Source organism: Nycticebus coucang, chromosome X (assembly GCF_027406575.1).
Source record: "Nycticebus coucang isolate mNycCou1 chromosome X, mNycCou1.pri, whole genome shotgun sequence".
Taxonomy (NCBI): domain Eukaryota; kingdom Metazoa; phylum Chordata; class Mammalia; order Primates; family Lorisidae; genus Nycticebus; species Nycticebus coucang.
The window spans coordinates 37,403,067-37,417,569 of NC_069804.1; the positions used below are offsets into that span (position 1 = coordinate 37,403,067).

Below are 14,503 nucleotides of genomic sequence, written 5' to 3' on the forward strand. Positions count from 1 at the left end.
TGGGAACTATTCCAGCTTTTCTCTCATCAAAGAAATGTAAACAACAACTACATAAAAATAAGAATTTTGAAAAATCTTCCAAATAGGGAAATGTGGAAAATAATGGTGACACCAGTTATAATGAAAGTCAAGGAAAAAGAGGCAATCTCATACATTATAATGTAAAATTAAATTGATACAAAGTTTTTAAAGAGAACATTGACAATATGTTTAAAAATTTTAAGAATTATTTATATCTTTTGATCCAATGATTCTGTGTGAGGGATTTGTTAGAATAAAATAATCAAAGATATACACAAAATATTGCATATAAAAATGCTCCTTATGTGATCTACTATGTTGAGTAATAAAAACAAAAATTTTAATAGTGAATATTTTCTGAATAATATAAATTTGTACATTTGTGTATACATATGAATATTTCAATTATATATAATATGTACATCCCAATGTATTTACTTATATCTATATATCTATGTCTTTATTGATATTTTCATTCTGGAATTTATACAAAAATATTAAGTAGTTTTTTTGGTCATAATGTTATGAATAACTTTTTTAACTTAATTTTTATTAAATCATAACTATACATTTATGGGGTACAATGTGATGATTTGATATGCAATGTGGAATATTTAAAGCAAACTGATTAACATAACCATCACCTCACTTATTTTTTGTGGTAAGATATTTATAATATACTCTCAGTTGTTTTGAAATGTACTCTTACATTGAACACAGTAGTTGAGATGCCACCAAATACTCTCTCTCCACTGGCCCACCTCCTCCCTCTTTCTCCTCTTCCCTCCTTCTTTCTGGACTAGATTTGTGTTTTATCATTAATGACTTTTATCTTCTCTGTCATTTTCAGGAATTTCTAAAACTTTTATGGTGAATGTTAATTTTATAATTAAAAAAAATTATATGTTTAAGTTTTAGAGTTGAATAATGTTTAATAATTATTTTGTTGTTCTCATTAGTAAATCATTCATTAATTACACTCTAATCAATAAATTTATAGTAATGCACGTGTTTGACCCTGGGAATTAAATCAACTATATCACAACACTACCACATGTGATAGTCACAGCAATTACAAATCGTAGGTGTTATTGTCTCTGTGATAGTTAATTTTATGTGTCAACTTGGCTGGGCCAAGATATTTGTCAAATTTTTATTCTGAATGTTTCTGCAAATACAATATGGTATTCTAAAGTCTATATTAAAGAAGGGTTGTGTTTGTTTGTTTTTTCAGATGATGGTACTGGAAATTTAAAAGTCTGGTATTCTCTTGAAATCCAGAGCTCTCCTGGACCACCCATTAACATTATTGAGATGGAGTGTGTGGCTTTGGTAAGCTCCCATTAAATGTTTATACACTCTGTCATTTTTCCAACAGTTAGAGCTTTTGTTGTATACTAAATCACTATCCTTACAAACATCCATATCAAATGAGCATGTGGAGATAAATAAATCATGACAATTTTATTTTTTAATTTGGTACTATAGACCTTAAGTGCTTTTGGAAAACATCTTTAGTTACATGGCATCTTACAGTGACTGTAAGGAGTTACCTGAACAAACTTAATCTTGTTTCTTATACATGCTTCTTATACACACGAAACAAATAGGCAGCAATGGGTAGCACTGATTCTTCCTGTTTCTACAATAGGCCTTTCAATTGGAAACACATCTGTAGCAACTGGCATATATTTGGGGTTTTAAGAAATGGTGAATAGGGCAGCGCCTGTGGCTCAGTGTGTAGGGCGCCGGCCCCATATACCGAGGGTGGTAGGTTCAAACCCAGCCCCGGCCAAACTGCAACAAAAAAAAACAGCCGGGCGTTGTGGCGTGTGCCTGTAGTCCCAGCTGCTCGGGAGGCTGAGGCAAGAGAATCGCTTAAGCCCAAGAGCTGGAGGTTGCTGTGAGCCGTTTGACGCCACGGCACTCTACCGAGGGCAGTAAAGTGAGACTCTGTCTCTACAAAAAAAAAAAAAAAAATGGTGAATAAGAATAGGATTGTCTATTTTTCTGTCTGAAAAATAATTCTGCCTTTCAAATGATAACATTTCAAATATGAATTGAAATTAAAATTTGTATATACCCTTTCAGTAATATATTATTTTCATAATTAATGTATTTTAAAATAATAGCCCTTGCCTATTTTCCTTTAATAATTCTATCCGAATTATTAAAGTGCAACTAAATCCATATCCAAGATTATTTAATAAAGTTAAATATTGAGAATTTTAGTTTAAAGGAAACATAAGGACAATATAAATTACTATTAATAATTTTTTAAATAGATTTTATTCCCTTTTTGTTACTACTCAAATATTTAAATTGATAATAATCAAATAATCTTATTTTTATTTTTAAATATTCAGATAGATTACTTCATATTGATTATTTAGAATTCTGAACTCTGGGTTCCAATAAATACAAAGTAAGAAGAGATTTAAAATAAGTCTCTAGGGTGGCGCCTGTGGCTCAAGGAGTAGGGCGCCGGTCCCATATGCTGGAGGTGGCGGGTTCAAACCCAGCCCTGGCCAAAAACCAAAAAAAAAATTAAAATAAAAAAAAATAAGTCTCTAACTTGATTATATGCCCACATGGTTTGTGGGTAAATCTCCACTTAGGCATACAAAATGATGGATAAAATATTTAAATGCACTCAACTCTAGATTGAAAAAACAACCATTATCTTGTAAGTGGAAAAGTATTTAATATAATGATAATAGAATCATTTTACGCAATGATAATGTCCTATTTCTATTACCTGGTTATCACTGCGGCATAAAATCTTTCATAAAGTTTATTTTTAAATGACATAATTTTAATAACACAACCTCTTGATATGGAAAGTGACTCCTGAATTAAAATGTATATGCTTAATCAGGACACAGGAAGGAAAAAAATTAGAAAATGGGCCTTGAATAAATTGGGAGCATGAATCCACACCTCAGAAAAGGGGACATTGTCTTTCTTATTAACTACATGTTTAAAATAGGAATAGAGATGGGTTAAGATATGCAACACAAACTAGCAGGAATAGATGCGACTCTCAAATCACTTTTAGGTAAACGACTGTTGCATTGTCTCATTAAATTGTCCATAACATGCTTTTTTTCTATAAGACCTATTAGCCTTTCAACAAAGTTCTGATAGAAACCAAATTTTTCAACTTTGGTAAAGATTGTAACAAAGGTTGAGGAACACCCTCTATCTGGGTAATTTATGTGGATATGTAAGAAGACTGAACAAAAAACAAAAATAAGCAACCACCTGTCTCTTTTAATGAAACATTTCAAATATGTTATCATTTTTGAAATTAAGATTTGCATATACCCTTTCAGGACTATATTATTTTCATAATTAATGTATTTTAAAGTAATAGCCCTTGCCTATTTTCCATAAAGGACTTTCCCTTGTTTATGCAGTAAATGTCATTAGTATAACGTAATTCTACTTCAGTTTGTACTGATTTTCTATTAGTTTTTAATTTAAATCTTTCTTTGTTGTGGTACCACAGTGGGATACTCATCTTACGCACATGTATATTTTTGATTGCTATCAATTATAGCAATGATTTTATTTTTCATTATGAACAATTAACATAGTTATTTCATAAGACACTTAAATAATGTATTTTCATGGTCTACTTAGATGAAAATGCAATTCTTCAGTATTCATTCTATTAAGTAGTCATAACTTATAATGCAGGAATAAAACCTCTTATCACTATCAGCTGCTAGATTACTCCCTTTGTTATACAGGAAGGTTTGCTATATTAATTAAATATTAACTTTCAACTGAGGTCGGTAGAAAAGGGGAGTCAGCAGCTCTCTGTTGCAGCAGAGAAAGAATTTAATATTGCAACATGCTGGGTGAGGGGAAGGGAGAAATTCCTCAAATTTATCTCTGTGAATTTGGGGGCTAAGAGTTTTGGACTGTAGAATTGGGTCTACTGATCAGCTGGGGATGAACTCAGAAGGTGGGTTGGGAAGCAGAAATTATCTTCTTGGCTGAGATAATTTCTGGAGAGAGGGTTGCAGTTCCTGTTGGAATAGTTCCCATGTCTGAGCACTGGTTAAGTTGACAGCAGTTGGTCACCCCCAAATGCAGAGTCTGCAAGGTATTTCACAGACGAGTCTTAGTTTTTGCAATAGTAATGTTATCTATAGAAGTGATTGAGGATGTCACAAATATTGCCCCTGTTAAAGACATGATTTTTAAGCAGTAAGTAGTTAAAATAGTAGGCAAATTTGGGAACAATGGCTGGTTAACTTGTAGCTATGTCTGTACTTCTGTAGAAATCATATTTTTGTCCTAATTCCTGTCTTATAGCTTTGTACTATTTTAATATAGGCAGTTTCACATTTGTAGGCAAGTTCAAATCTTGCACAATGAAGTAAAAAGTTGATTTTAAACCCATATCTCACTTTGGAAATTGTGAGAAGGGAAGTTATGACAATTTTGAGATATCTCTGTATTCCTAAGTGAAAAAGTGTTCAGGGAAGAGAAAGGAAGAAATCAAGTAAGAAAATCATATCTCCCTATTCCTTCTTAAGTACGTCAATTAGTTGAAATAGACATCCCAGCTACCTGAAACATCATTACTTTGATGAAAAGTCAGAAAAAAATGTCAAAGAGTAAAGAATTTTTTGGATGTCTCTTATGAGGAGCTATTCCTTTCTCTGCCTTCTTGCATAAATTCAGGAGAAATGACTGAATGTAACATTGGACTCATTCATACAAGTCTAAATACTTGACAAGCAACATTTTAAAAAGGCAAATATCCACTCACTGTGTCAAGATACTGCACGCTGGATCTTTGAAGCATGTCTGCTGTGTCTAAGCACTGCTATATTAACTTGAGACAGATACTTTTCAAAATAGCTTGCATACACAGTGATTCAGAGGAAACATTTATGTGTTTATACACGCATGTACATACACGCATATACCAGTTTAGTTCATTGGCTATACCTGTTATGGTGACAATAGATGACTGAGATTATTTAGACAATGATAATTCTATGAACAAAAGTAGTCCAGAGTGATACAGAAGGGGGCTTGAAACTGGAGCAGTGCACCTTACTAGAGACACTAGCAAGCAGAAAGACTAGAGGGCAAAAGCCCTCCAGACAAAATGAGGTTGATGGAAAGAGACCCAGCAGGAAGGAGCCCAGGCGGTCCAGGAGCAGAGAAGAGGTTTGGGAGGCTGGAGTTCAGACAGGAAAACTTGGGGTTGAGGTGATCAGAGGTGCTGGCAGGGCCAGATCTTGTAGGGTTTCAAGGCAAGAGGAGAGATTTTAGTCTACTTGCAATTTAGCCATTAGGGTGTATAAAGAAGGCAATGAATGATCTGATGTAATTTACATTTTTAAACCTCTCAAAATGTCCCTTCTATTGTAAGAAAATAAATATATAAATTATATGTAAACACCAAAAATATTTTGTATTTATTTTAAAATGTATATAGGTATCCAAATTTCCTCTGGAAATATTTATGACTTGCAAAATTCAGTAAACCTGTTTATACAGATTTTAAAATACTGTTCCAATCTTATATGAACATTTGCATTCTTTCATTATTCTAAATTCCAGCATCTTGGGAATGCCCTTCCTGTTTTAAAATTGTTACTTATATCACAGGATGAATTATGCAAAAGTTAGTCCTTTTATTGATTCAAAGGAACCTGAGAAATATAAGCAATTTCTTTAAGCAGCCATCATGTTGGCTACAATAGTCCTTAAGTACAAGCAAGAGAAAAATACAGGATATCTTATAAAGGGATGTTGTTCATTGTTGAATCTATGAGTTCATTTGATGATGAAAGACAGCTTTAGAAGTCATCATGTGCAGTGATTACTATTTTACTTGACTTTCAAAAAAATAAAGAACAGTCAAAACTGATTTATGTTTAAATCTAAACAAAAATTCGCCTTAAAAGCCTGCTCATCAGATTGTTATTTGGAATATGGATACTAGCCAAATATCTCAATCTTTTATATATATATATATAATATTCACAGAAAATAAGCTGACTTTGTACTTCTTGTTGAGTATGAGCTATTTATCATAAAATGGAACAGGGAGGTGGCACGACATCTTAAACAACAAGATAGTTAATCAATTTTGTAGATGTAATTTTCTTTATCTGCTTTATTTTTATGTTATTTTCTCAAAATGGTTATGCTTTTTGGAATTATATAGATAACATAAGGGAGATATTCTAAGAAAAAAACTTATAAATTTTAATCATTACATAAACTGATGGATGACAAAAAAATTCTCCTCTTTAACTTACTGAACATAACAAATACTTAATATAGACTTAAGAAGTATTGATATTTAAAATATTAATCTTACCTAAAGTATTTTGACAATATTTTGGCAGAAGGATATCTAATATACAAATTATCCATATACTAACATTATTTTCAAGGTGTTATTTGGGGATTTTTATCTATTTAAACTTATTATTAAGAAAATAATATTCAGACCATAATGAAATTTAGAAATTATTTTTATAACATTCTAGTTAAATTTGAAATATTTCCTATAGTGCTAGAAATACAGCACAGTTAACTGGAAACTTAAAGCTTTTGACTATACTGAAACATTCATTTCTATTGAGTCTTGTTCTTATCAAGACTCTAGAGAATTAGATTGCAGGGATTTTCAAGAGATTACAATGCTGGTAGCGCTAAGCATTTGCTGATTGCTGACTGAAAGGCTGCTCTCTGAAGGATCGTTGAGGATGTTTTCAGATCTACTAGATAAGAGTAAATTGATTGGTGGGTGATATTTGCCCTGAAAGGGGCAAGGATGCCAAGAAGGAGCTGTGACATAAATTCCCCATAGCTGCGATCCCCATTTCCTACTCTTAAATTCGACCAACCTTAGAATGTTATGTCATTTTCTTAACATGAGGGCATACTCCTGTAAGACAGGCTGTAGTTCACAGAGAAATTTTGTTTTATTTTGTGTTCAAGGCTTATATGTGATGATAAGACCTAAAGCAGTTCTATTTGGACTAGTGTCTAATATCTAAAGGGTAGTTCTTAACATGTGAAAGGGTCAAAACTGGCATTATTTTTAAGAAATAAAATAGAATAAATGACAATAGAAAGTATCAGAGAACTTCACATATTGTAAGAGCAGGGATTGTTTTGTGACACTTTTAACGTATATATGTGGACCAGATAGTGATGTAAAATTAATTATTCTAGGTTATGGTTAAAATATTGTGAAAATCAGTGGTTTAGAGCCTATCACTTTTATTTCTGTGAAGAATCTATAGCATTTTCTTAAAAAGACACTTACCTTCTCTGAAAACTAACTGAGTAGTAGACCAGGAAAAATGTCTCGGCCAATATGTTTCATTTCAATTTTCTGTCTTAAGCCCTGGGCAACATTTCTAGATTAATATATGGTTGATGTTATTTGTTACACAGGCCTATTCTTTTGCTTTAGTCATTGATTTGTTTGACCACTGAAAAATTCTTTGTAGGCCAAGTCCTATACTAACTTTATCAAATATTCCAGGTTGCCTAGGAAATTAGTCATTGTTCAGTGTTTTTATTTTTTATTTGTGTAATTATGAATGTTAAATATTTTGTTTTACAAATTTAAATAACTATTTACCTCAATAATCAATGAGTCTGGTATCTCCTAAAACTATTGTAGATGGTTATATTCCAATGCATTTATATTTAAAATGTATTCCTAATAAATGATATCTGCTCTTGTAATGTAATTGTTAACTTACATATATCCTCAAGTTTCATCTTTTCTCACGAGATGCTGTTCACCACACCAACTTTTGTTTATATTCCTCTAAAATGTGGTATCTCCCCATTCATTTATTTATTACAGAAGTGATGAAGCAAATGTTCTATGAACTTGGTCCTCTGAAACAGCCATGGACAAAGCTGTTACATCCTCCTTGCAATTGTGTCGCACCAACTTAGTATTAAAGTTTTTTCATCATTCCTGTAGTGATTGCTAAATTTCAAAATAGCTTCATTTCCTAAAGTGTATCCACCACCAAGATTGAGTTATGACTGAAATAAATATTGAGTATTCTCCATTTCTTTAGGTTAAGACATTTAAGCAACTGGTATCTGTTAAAATTAAGCTATGTCCTATCTATTAATGATCCTTACTACATTTGCTTCACTTAAAGGCTTTTGATATAGTGAAGATTATGGCTGTAATGGGATGAAATAAAAGTTATTAGTCAGGTTGAGTCAGGATGAGAATCAGGAAATGTTTTGGAACTTGGAAGAGTGCCTTCCAGGACTGAATGGATGTAACCTGGTTAGCAGGACAAAACTAAACAAAAAGAATAGAAGGCTGAAATCTAAACAGAAACGGAGATTTCTTAATTTGACTTCTTAATTTAGGCTGTCTCTACTACTTACTGCTAATGTACAAGTTCTACTTAAAGTATATTTTCTAGATCATCAGCAGTATCATGTGGGAACCTTCAAGAAATATAAAATTCAGACCCCATCCCATATCCGTCAAATTAGAATCTCTCGTACAGCAAGAGAGGGCAGGCAGGAAGCTGTATTTTAGCAAATTATTAGGTGACATTTATGTGTGATAAAGGTTGGGGACCATTGGTTTTAGTAAACACTGAAAAATAGTAATAATGGGACTGATGAAAAAACGTATTTTAAATATAATTTACTAATAGTTTTCATTGCATTTGGTTAATTGGATCTCTGTGCAGTATTTGCTGTCAAAAAAATAAAGCCTCATTTACCAAGACTAATCAAGTGAAATATATCAGGGAATAAAAGCTGGAGATATATATTTAATAGTGAAGCAAGGAAAAAATAAAACAATTGGCCTTACACAATATTGTAATTTTCTTTATATTTTCTTCTATAGGACAGTGACTCAATGCTGACACTAACAGCTGATTATGTATTTGTTCTATAATTCTAGGAGACCATTTGCCTTGAAATACCGCTGTCCAATCCAAAAAATGAAGTTATGCACTTAGAGCCACAATTTACGTGTGAAGAACTTAGTGGATACCAGGAAGTTACATTGAGGCCATATGAACGGATTAGTTATGTCATAAGATATTCTCCGGCAACTACGGGCTACAAAAATGAAAGGTATGATTTGGGAGTGGTATTAATTTTTATTGTTGATCTTTAGAAATTAAGTTTTAAAATTATTTTTTGTCTTTTGCTATAATAATTAAAATTGCAGTTTCTCATAGTTTTAGCTTTGTTTAATACTATTATTCCCTTATGCAATACACCAATTTAGAGTTAGTTTTTGTTTGATGCAGCGCAAAAATATTATTTATTTGAATATCAGATTAAATAATCCCGAAATTTCTCCCTTGAACCTTCTCTTTTATTTTACTTTTGACTAACCAAATCATTAGGGATACAAAACCCAAACCAAATAAAAACGATTAGAGAGACTAGGGATTAAGCTTCCAGTGAGAGGCTTGAGACTAGAGATTAAGCTTCCAGTTTTCTCAAAGAAAATTAATTTATGTATTTTTGATTCTCAGTTAGATGCAAATTATTCACTTGAAAGACATAGAGAAAGTTAAAGTAAGGATGTTATACTATCTTGAAAACACACACACATAAATATTACCAGGGTAATGACAAGTGTTCTTATAAAATCATTGTGAAAACCTTTTTTGTGTTATGTGTTCATATACATGCCCATGCAAAGACATAACCTCTATGTTCATAATTAACTCAATAACTTATTAAAATAATCTACTTTCTATCCAAAGCAACATTCAATTTATTTATAACAGTTTTAGAGACTATAATTGACTTGGTATTTGCATGTACAATGCATTCCATTATTATACCCTGTGCAAAGGCCCTTTGCTAGTTTATATGCTGTTTCAGAGTTAGGATCTTTCTTTTTTAACTAATTAATTTATTTTAACAGAAATACAATTGTATCATCTATTTATTGTGTATAACATGATGTTTTTAAATAAGTATACATTGTGTAATTGCTAAATAAAATTAATTAGTGTATGTTTTATTTCATGTACTTATTAGTTATTTGTGGTGAGAACACTTAAAACTTACTCTCTTAGAGATGTTCAGTTTACAATACATTGTTGTTAACTATAGAAACTATGTCCTGAGATAAATCTCTTGAATTTATTCCTCCACTAACTAAAATTTTGTATCCATTGACCAGCCTCCCCACAATCTCTGCCACTTTCCTCCACTACCTCTACCATCATTCTACTTTCTTCTTCTGAGTTCATCATTTTTAGATGCCACATATAAGTGAGATCCCGTGGTATTTGTCTTTCTGTGCCTGGCTTATTTCACTTAGCAGAATGTCTTTTAGAATTACTCTTATTCCTGCTTCTAGCACAGAAACCAAGTAATTGTTATTTTATGGAATAGTTGAATAAATGAATATATCCATGAAATTTTAAAGAATAAAAATATTATAATGTGAAGCATGAAAATAAGAACATAGACTATTATAAAAGACATTATTTGGATAGATTATCATTAGAAATGGGAGCTGGTCTCATGACCCCAATGTGACTGTGAAGGCTTTGTGAGCACAGACTGAATCTAAATATTCCTTATCAGCATACGTTAAAAATCATAACCTCGGTTAATATTTGACTTCCTACTTTGTTATCATTGGGACATGGATTTTACATGAATTAACACATAAAATTCTCACAGCAACTGTAAGAGGTAGGACTGGTTCCTTCTATTTTATAAATGATGAATTGGAAGCCCCCCGAATTAAGCAACATGCTCAATACTGCACAAATAAAAGGTAACAGAGTTGAGATACAAGCCTAGTTATACTTTTAGACTGCCACAAGCTCTGTCCTCCCCCGAGCTGAGAACATCCTAATTATAAAGAAAGTTCACCAGAACTGCATGCCGCTTAATAGCCTTCACATCAAAATACACATGACTTCAATTCAACAAACTAAATTTGGCTTAATCTCAATTAAAAAGCAGAACATTTCCTGTTAGAGCTCCTGCAAGACATTTAAAATACTCATGTTTAAACATTTCTCATTGGTTAAGCAAGCATTTTCCCTAAGGATATTAATGACAGCAACACTGCTTTCTTGAGTAACGAAGTGATTTTTCTCATGCAAAAATGGAAACTTTAAAAATCTATCTTTAATAAGAGAATGCATCACAGAGAGCTATCGAATTGTTGAAATCAACTATTTATATCAATCTAGGATATATTTTTTCTGCCAATTTATTATATAAATTAATACTAATGACAAGATTTTGTATTTTTCTCTCCGACAGTATCATTTTTCAGCCTGACAAAGATGAAGAATTCTGGTATTTACTCAAATTAGCTGTTGATGTACCAAAACCAATCATATTGCCAGAATTGAAGTGTGACCTTGGAAAGTGAGTTCTACTAGTAGATAAAATTCTTTTATGCAGGAAAAAAAATCTATAACAGTGTTTTTATAATGCATTTCAACTTTTTAAAATGAGAAATAAATACATTTCTAGTAATTGATTTTCCTTTTCATAGGTTCTATATGTAAACTACCCTGTGGAAAACTTGTCAAAGTAAAACAAATCAGGACTTATTAAAAAAAAGAGGCTTTTGGCGTGGCACCTGTGGCTCAGTGCGTAGGGCGCTGGCCCCATATACTGAGGGTGGCCGGTTCAAACCCGGCACTGGCAAAATTGCAAAAAAAAAAAAAGGCTTTTATTCAAACAGAGAGAAAGGGATCATTGCAGTAGTGAGAATGCTCCCAATCTCAGAAATCTACAAGGGTCAGAAAAAAAGTTTTTCTTTAATGTATGTATAAGGTAAAAGTGGGGTAGGGAGGGCCAAGCAGATATAAACAGAATCTTGGGATGGAAAGCTGAGCAAGCAAAGGAAAATGACTAGTGGAGTCTAACAGGAGAAGGGTCTCCCTCTGCTTACCACTTTGGGAAATTATTATGTATTTTCTGCAAACTATATTTGAAATTGCTAATTATTCTTTTAATTATTATATATTTCTTTCGATTTCTATGGAAGATCAAGTACCAAGAAACCTTGTGGTAAGTGGAGATGAAAGCAAAAGTTCTAATAGTAAGAATATGTAAGATAATGATGTAGGGTTTCCCAGTTCAGAGCTGGACAGGGACCTCCCTTTCTAGGCCTAGGTCAGCTCAGAAATCAGTCTCATCATAGACCCCCATCTCTCTGCACAAACAGACCATTTCCAGGCCTCATTCTTTGGGCTCAAGTAAGGTCATGAAAAATAGCAGCCTTATTGGTATCTCATCTGGGGGATTCCTCCTTGAGTAGGGAAGTAGTCCCCGAGGGCAAGGACTGCAAGGACCTAATTCCTTTCCTAATTTTTAGGATTATTTTCTCCCTGCAGACCTCTGGCCAACTGTGACATTTTCTGGACATACATTCCCAAAAGACCTTGCCTACAGGATAGAAAACGCAGTATATAAACCCTTAGACCAGTGTTTTTCAACTTTTTATCTCACAGTACACGTGAACCCACAGTTGAACTTCCACTGCACACTTACATCGATAAAAAAAAAAGACTTAAAAAAGAACATACTTACTGTGCTTTTAACTTCATTCAAAATTTTTTATTAATGATTGTTAAAAATTTTCAAGGTACACTCAAGATCCTCTCAGGGCACACTGTGGCACACTGGTTGAAAATCACTACCCTAGACAGAAGGCCCACATGGGCTACCCATTTGGGTTCCCCTCTCTGTTACCAGAGCTTCTGTTCCCCCCCTTTTCCTTATCTATTTCTTTATGTACCAATAAACTATGTCCGTTAGCCTACTCGCATGGTTCGTGGATCCATTCTTTGAACCCCAAGATCAAAGACCCCACATAGAGAAATGCCAGCTACAATAATGTACTCATATATTACCTAAAACAAGTTTGGCTTGAGAATACTGTGTTTTGACTTCTTAAGATTTGAATACTGAAGAGCCTGTCAAAAATTAGCTTCTTAAGAGCTAAGAAAATATCTTTAATTTTCTCAATTTTTGTTCTCTTGCCATGTGGGAACGATTTTGATTTTCCTTCTATATGGCAAGTGAGTTTCATTGCTTAATCAACACTGGGAAAGTGAAAGACAGAGACACAGAGACTATTTAAAAAGCAGTATGCCAAATCACAGATATTAAAAAAACATAAGGATAAATGGAGCTAGTGCCTCACCACGTAAAATAATCTAACCTTACTGCATGAAATTTAAATGCTGATTATATTTGAACTCAATTTCATAGACGAACATAACATTTTATAGATATAATAAACTGAATTTAGTGAATCACAAGCAACTTCCCTTTACTCCCATTTTAAATTTTTATAGTAATTGTATGAGCCACATGCTCAACCCTGTAAATATAAACAGGAAAATGGATCACCTACATATTAATATATTTTATGCATCATTTATTAATAACTAAATTTAAGGAATGTACTTGCAACTTGATTATTTAAACAATTGTGCGGGTGTCAGACATAAATGCTTTATAATTTCCATTAATCACAAGCTGTGTTTTGAACCAATTTAGTTAAAAAAAAAGTTGAAATCTTGAGGTTCTGAATTGAAATATAAATCATTAAATGTAGATAAAACCCAGAGTTTTTCATCAGATATGAGCATCAAATTTGCTTCTCAATGATATTTGAACAGTTTTAAATTAACAATAGCATAGAAATCTAGTAGAAAAATATTTTATTCATATTTTTCTATGGTATTGCCTGTAGTAGGTTTTTTGCCTATTTCCTAAGTTTTAATTTAATATACAAAGCAGATGCTTACTGAAAAATGACAGGAAGTCTGTCATGATTTTTAATGCATTTTATTCATTACAGTTAATGAAATTTAGGTTGTTTTCATCAATTTCTTTTTTCATGTGTCCTTGGTGAAAGAACAAATTCATTATTACACAGTATTGTTTAATCTATTATCTATAATTGTAAAACTGGTATATAATATTCTCTTTACTCTGAGGTGAATCACTATGTATATATATTTTGTATTAATACTAAAGAAAACAGTTCTTTATTTGAATTACACAATTTGTATTAATAAACTGAATTCAGCTCGGCACACTCTAGTAATTGCCCTCTGTAACAGGGCCATGACATTATGAAAATTAATAATATATGTGTAGCAATGATTTAATTGTTTTTATTACAGACTTGATACCTAAATATTTTAATCTTAATTATTTTGGATTGTAAACTAGAGACAATAAAGTGAGCGATAAGAAAAACGGTACATAGATAAAATGATGTTATTACAATGTCATACCTCAACATTACAGAAAGAGGATGCAAGATGACAATTTGGAGGCTGTAACATTAAAATCCATTAGAAATGATGATTGATTGAGAATTTAGAACCCTCTTGATTACTTTTTTTCTTTGAGCATAAATACCAGCCACATTTTTTGTCATTTACTCATCAATCCAGATCCTGTTAATGTTATGGATGAAAAC

At 32.3% G+C, this 14,503-nt stretch overlaps 1 protein-coding gene across 1 annotated transcript in view; it reads left to right on the forward strand.

Annotated features, from left to right (window-relative positions):
* CFAP47 (cilia and flagella associated protein 47) overlaps window positions 1-14,503 on the forward strand; it is a 307,856-nt gene that overhangs the window by 217,008 nt on the left and 76,345 nt on the right. Inside the window, exons 51-53 of the mRNA XM_053578992.1 lie at window positions 1,256-1,353; window positions 8,966-9,141; window positions 11,314-11,421. Coding sequence (XP_053434967.1) covers window positions 1,256-1,353; window positions 8,966-9,141; window positions 11,314-11,421 — 382 coding nt within the window. The remainder of the gene's footprint in view (window positions 1-1,255; window positions 1,354-8,965; window positions 9,142-11,313; window positions 11,422-14,503) is intronic.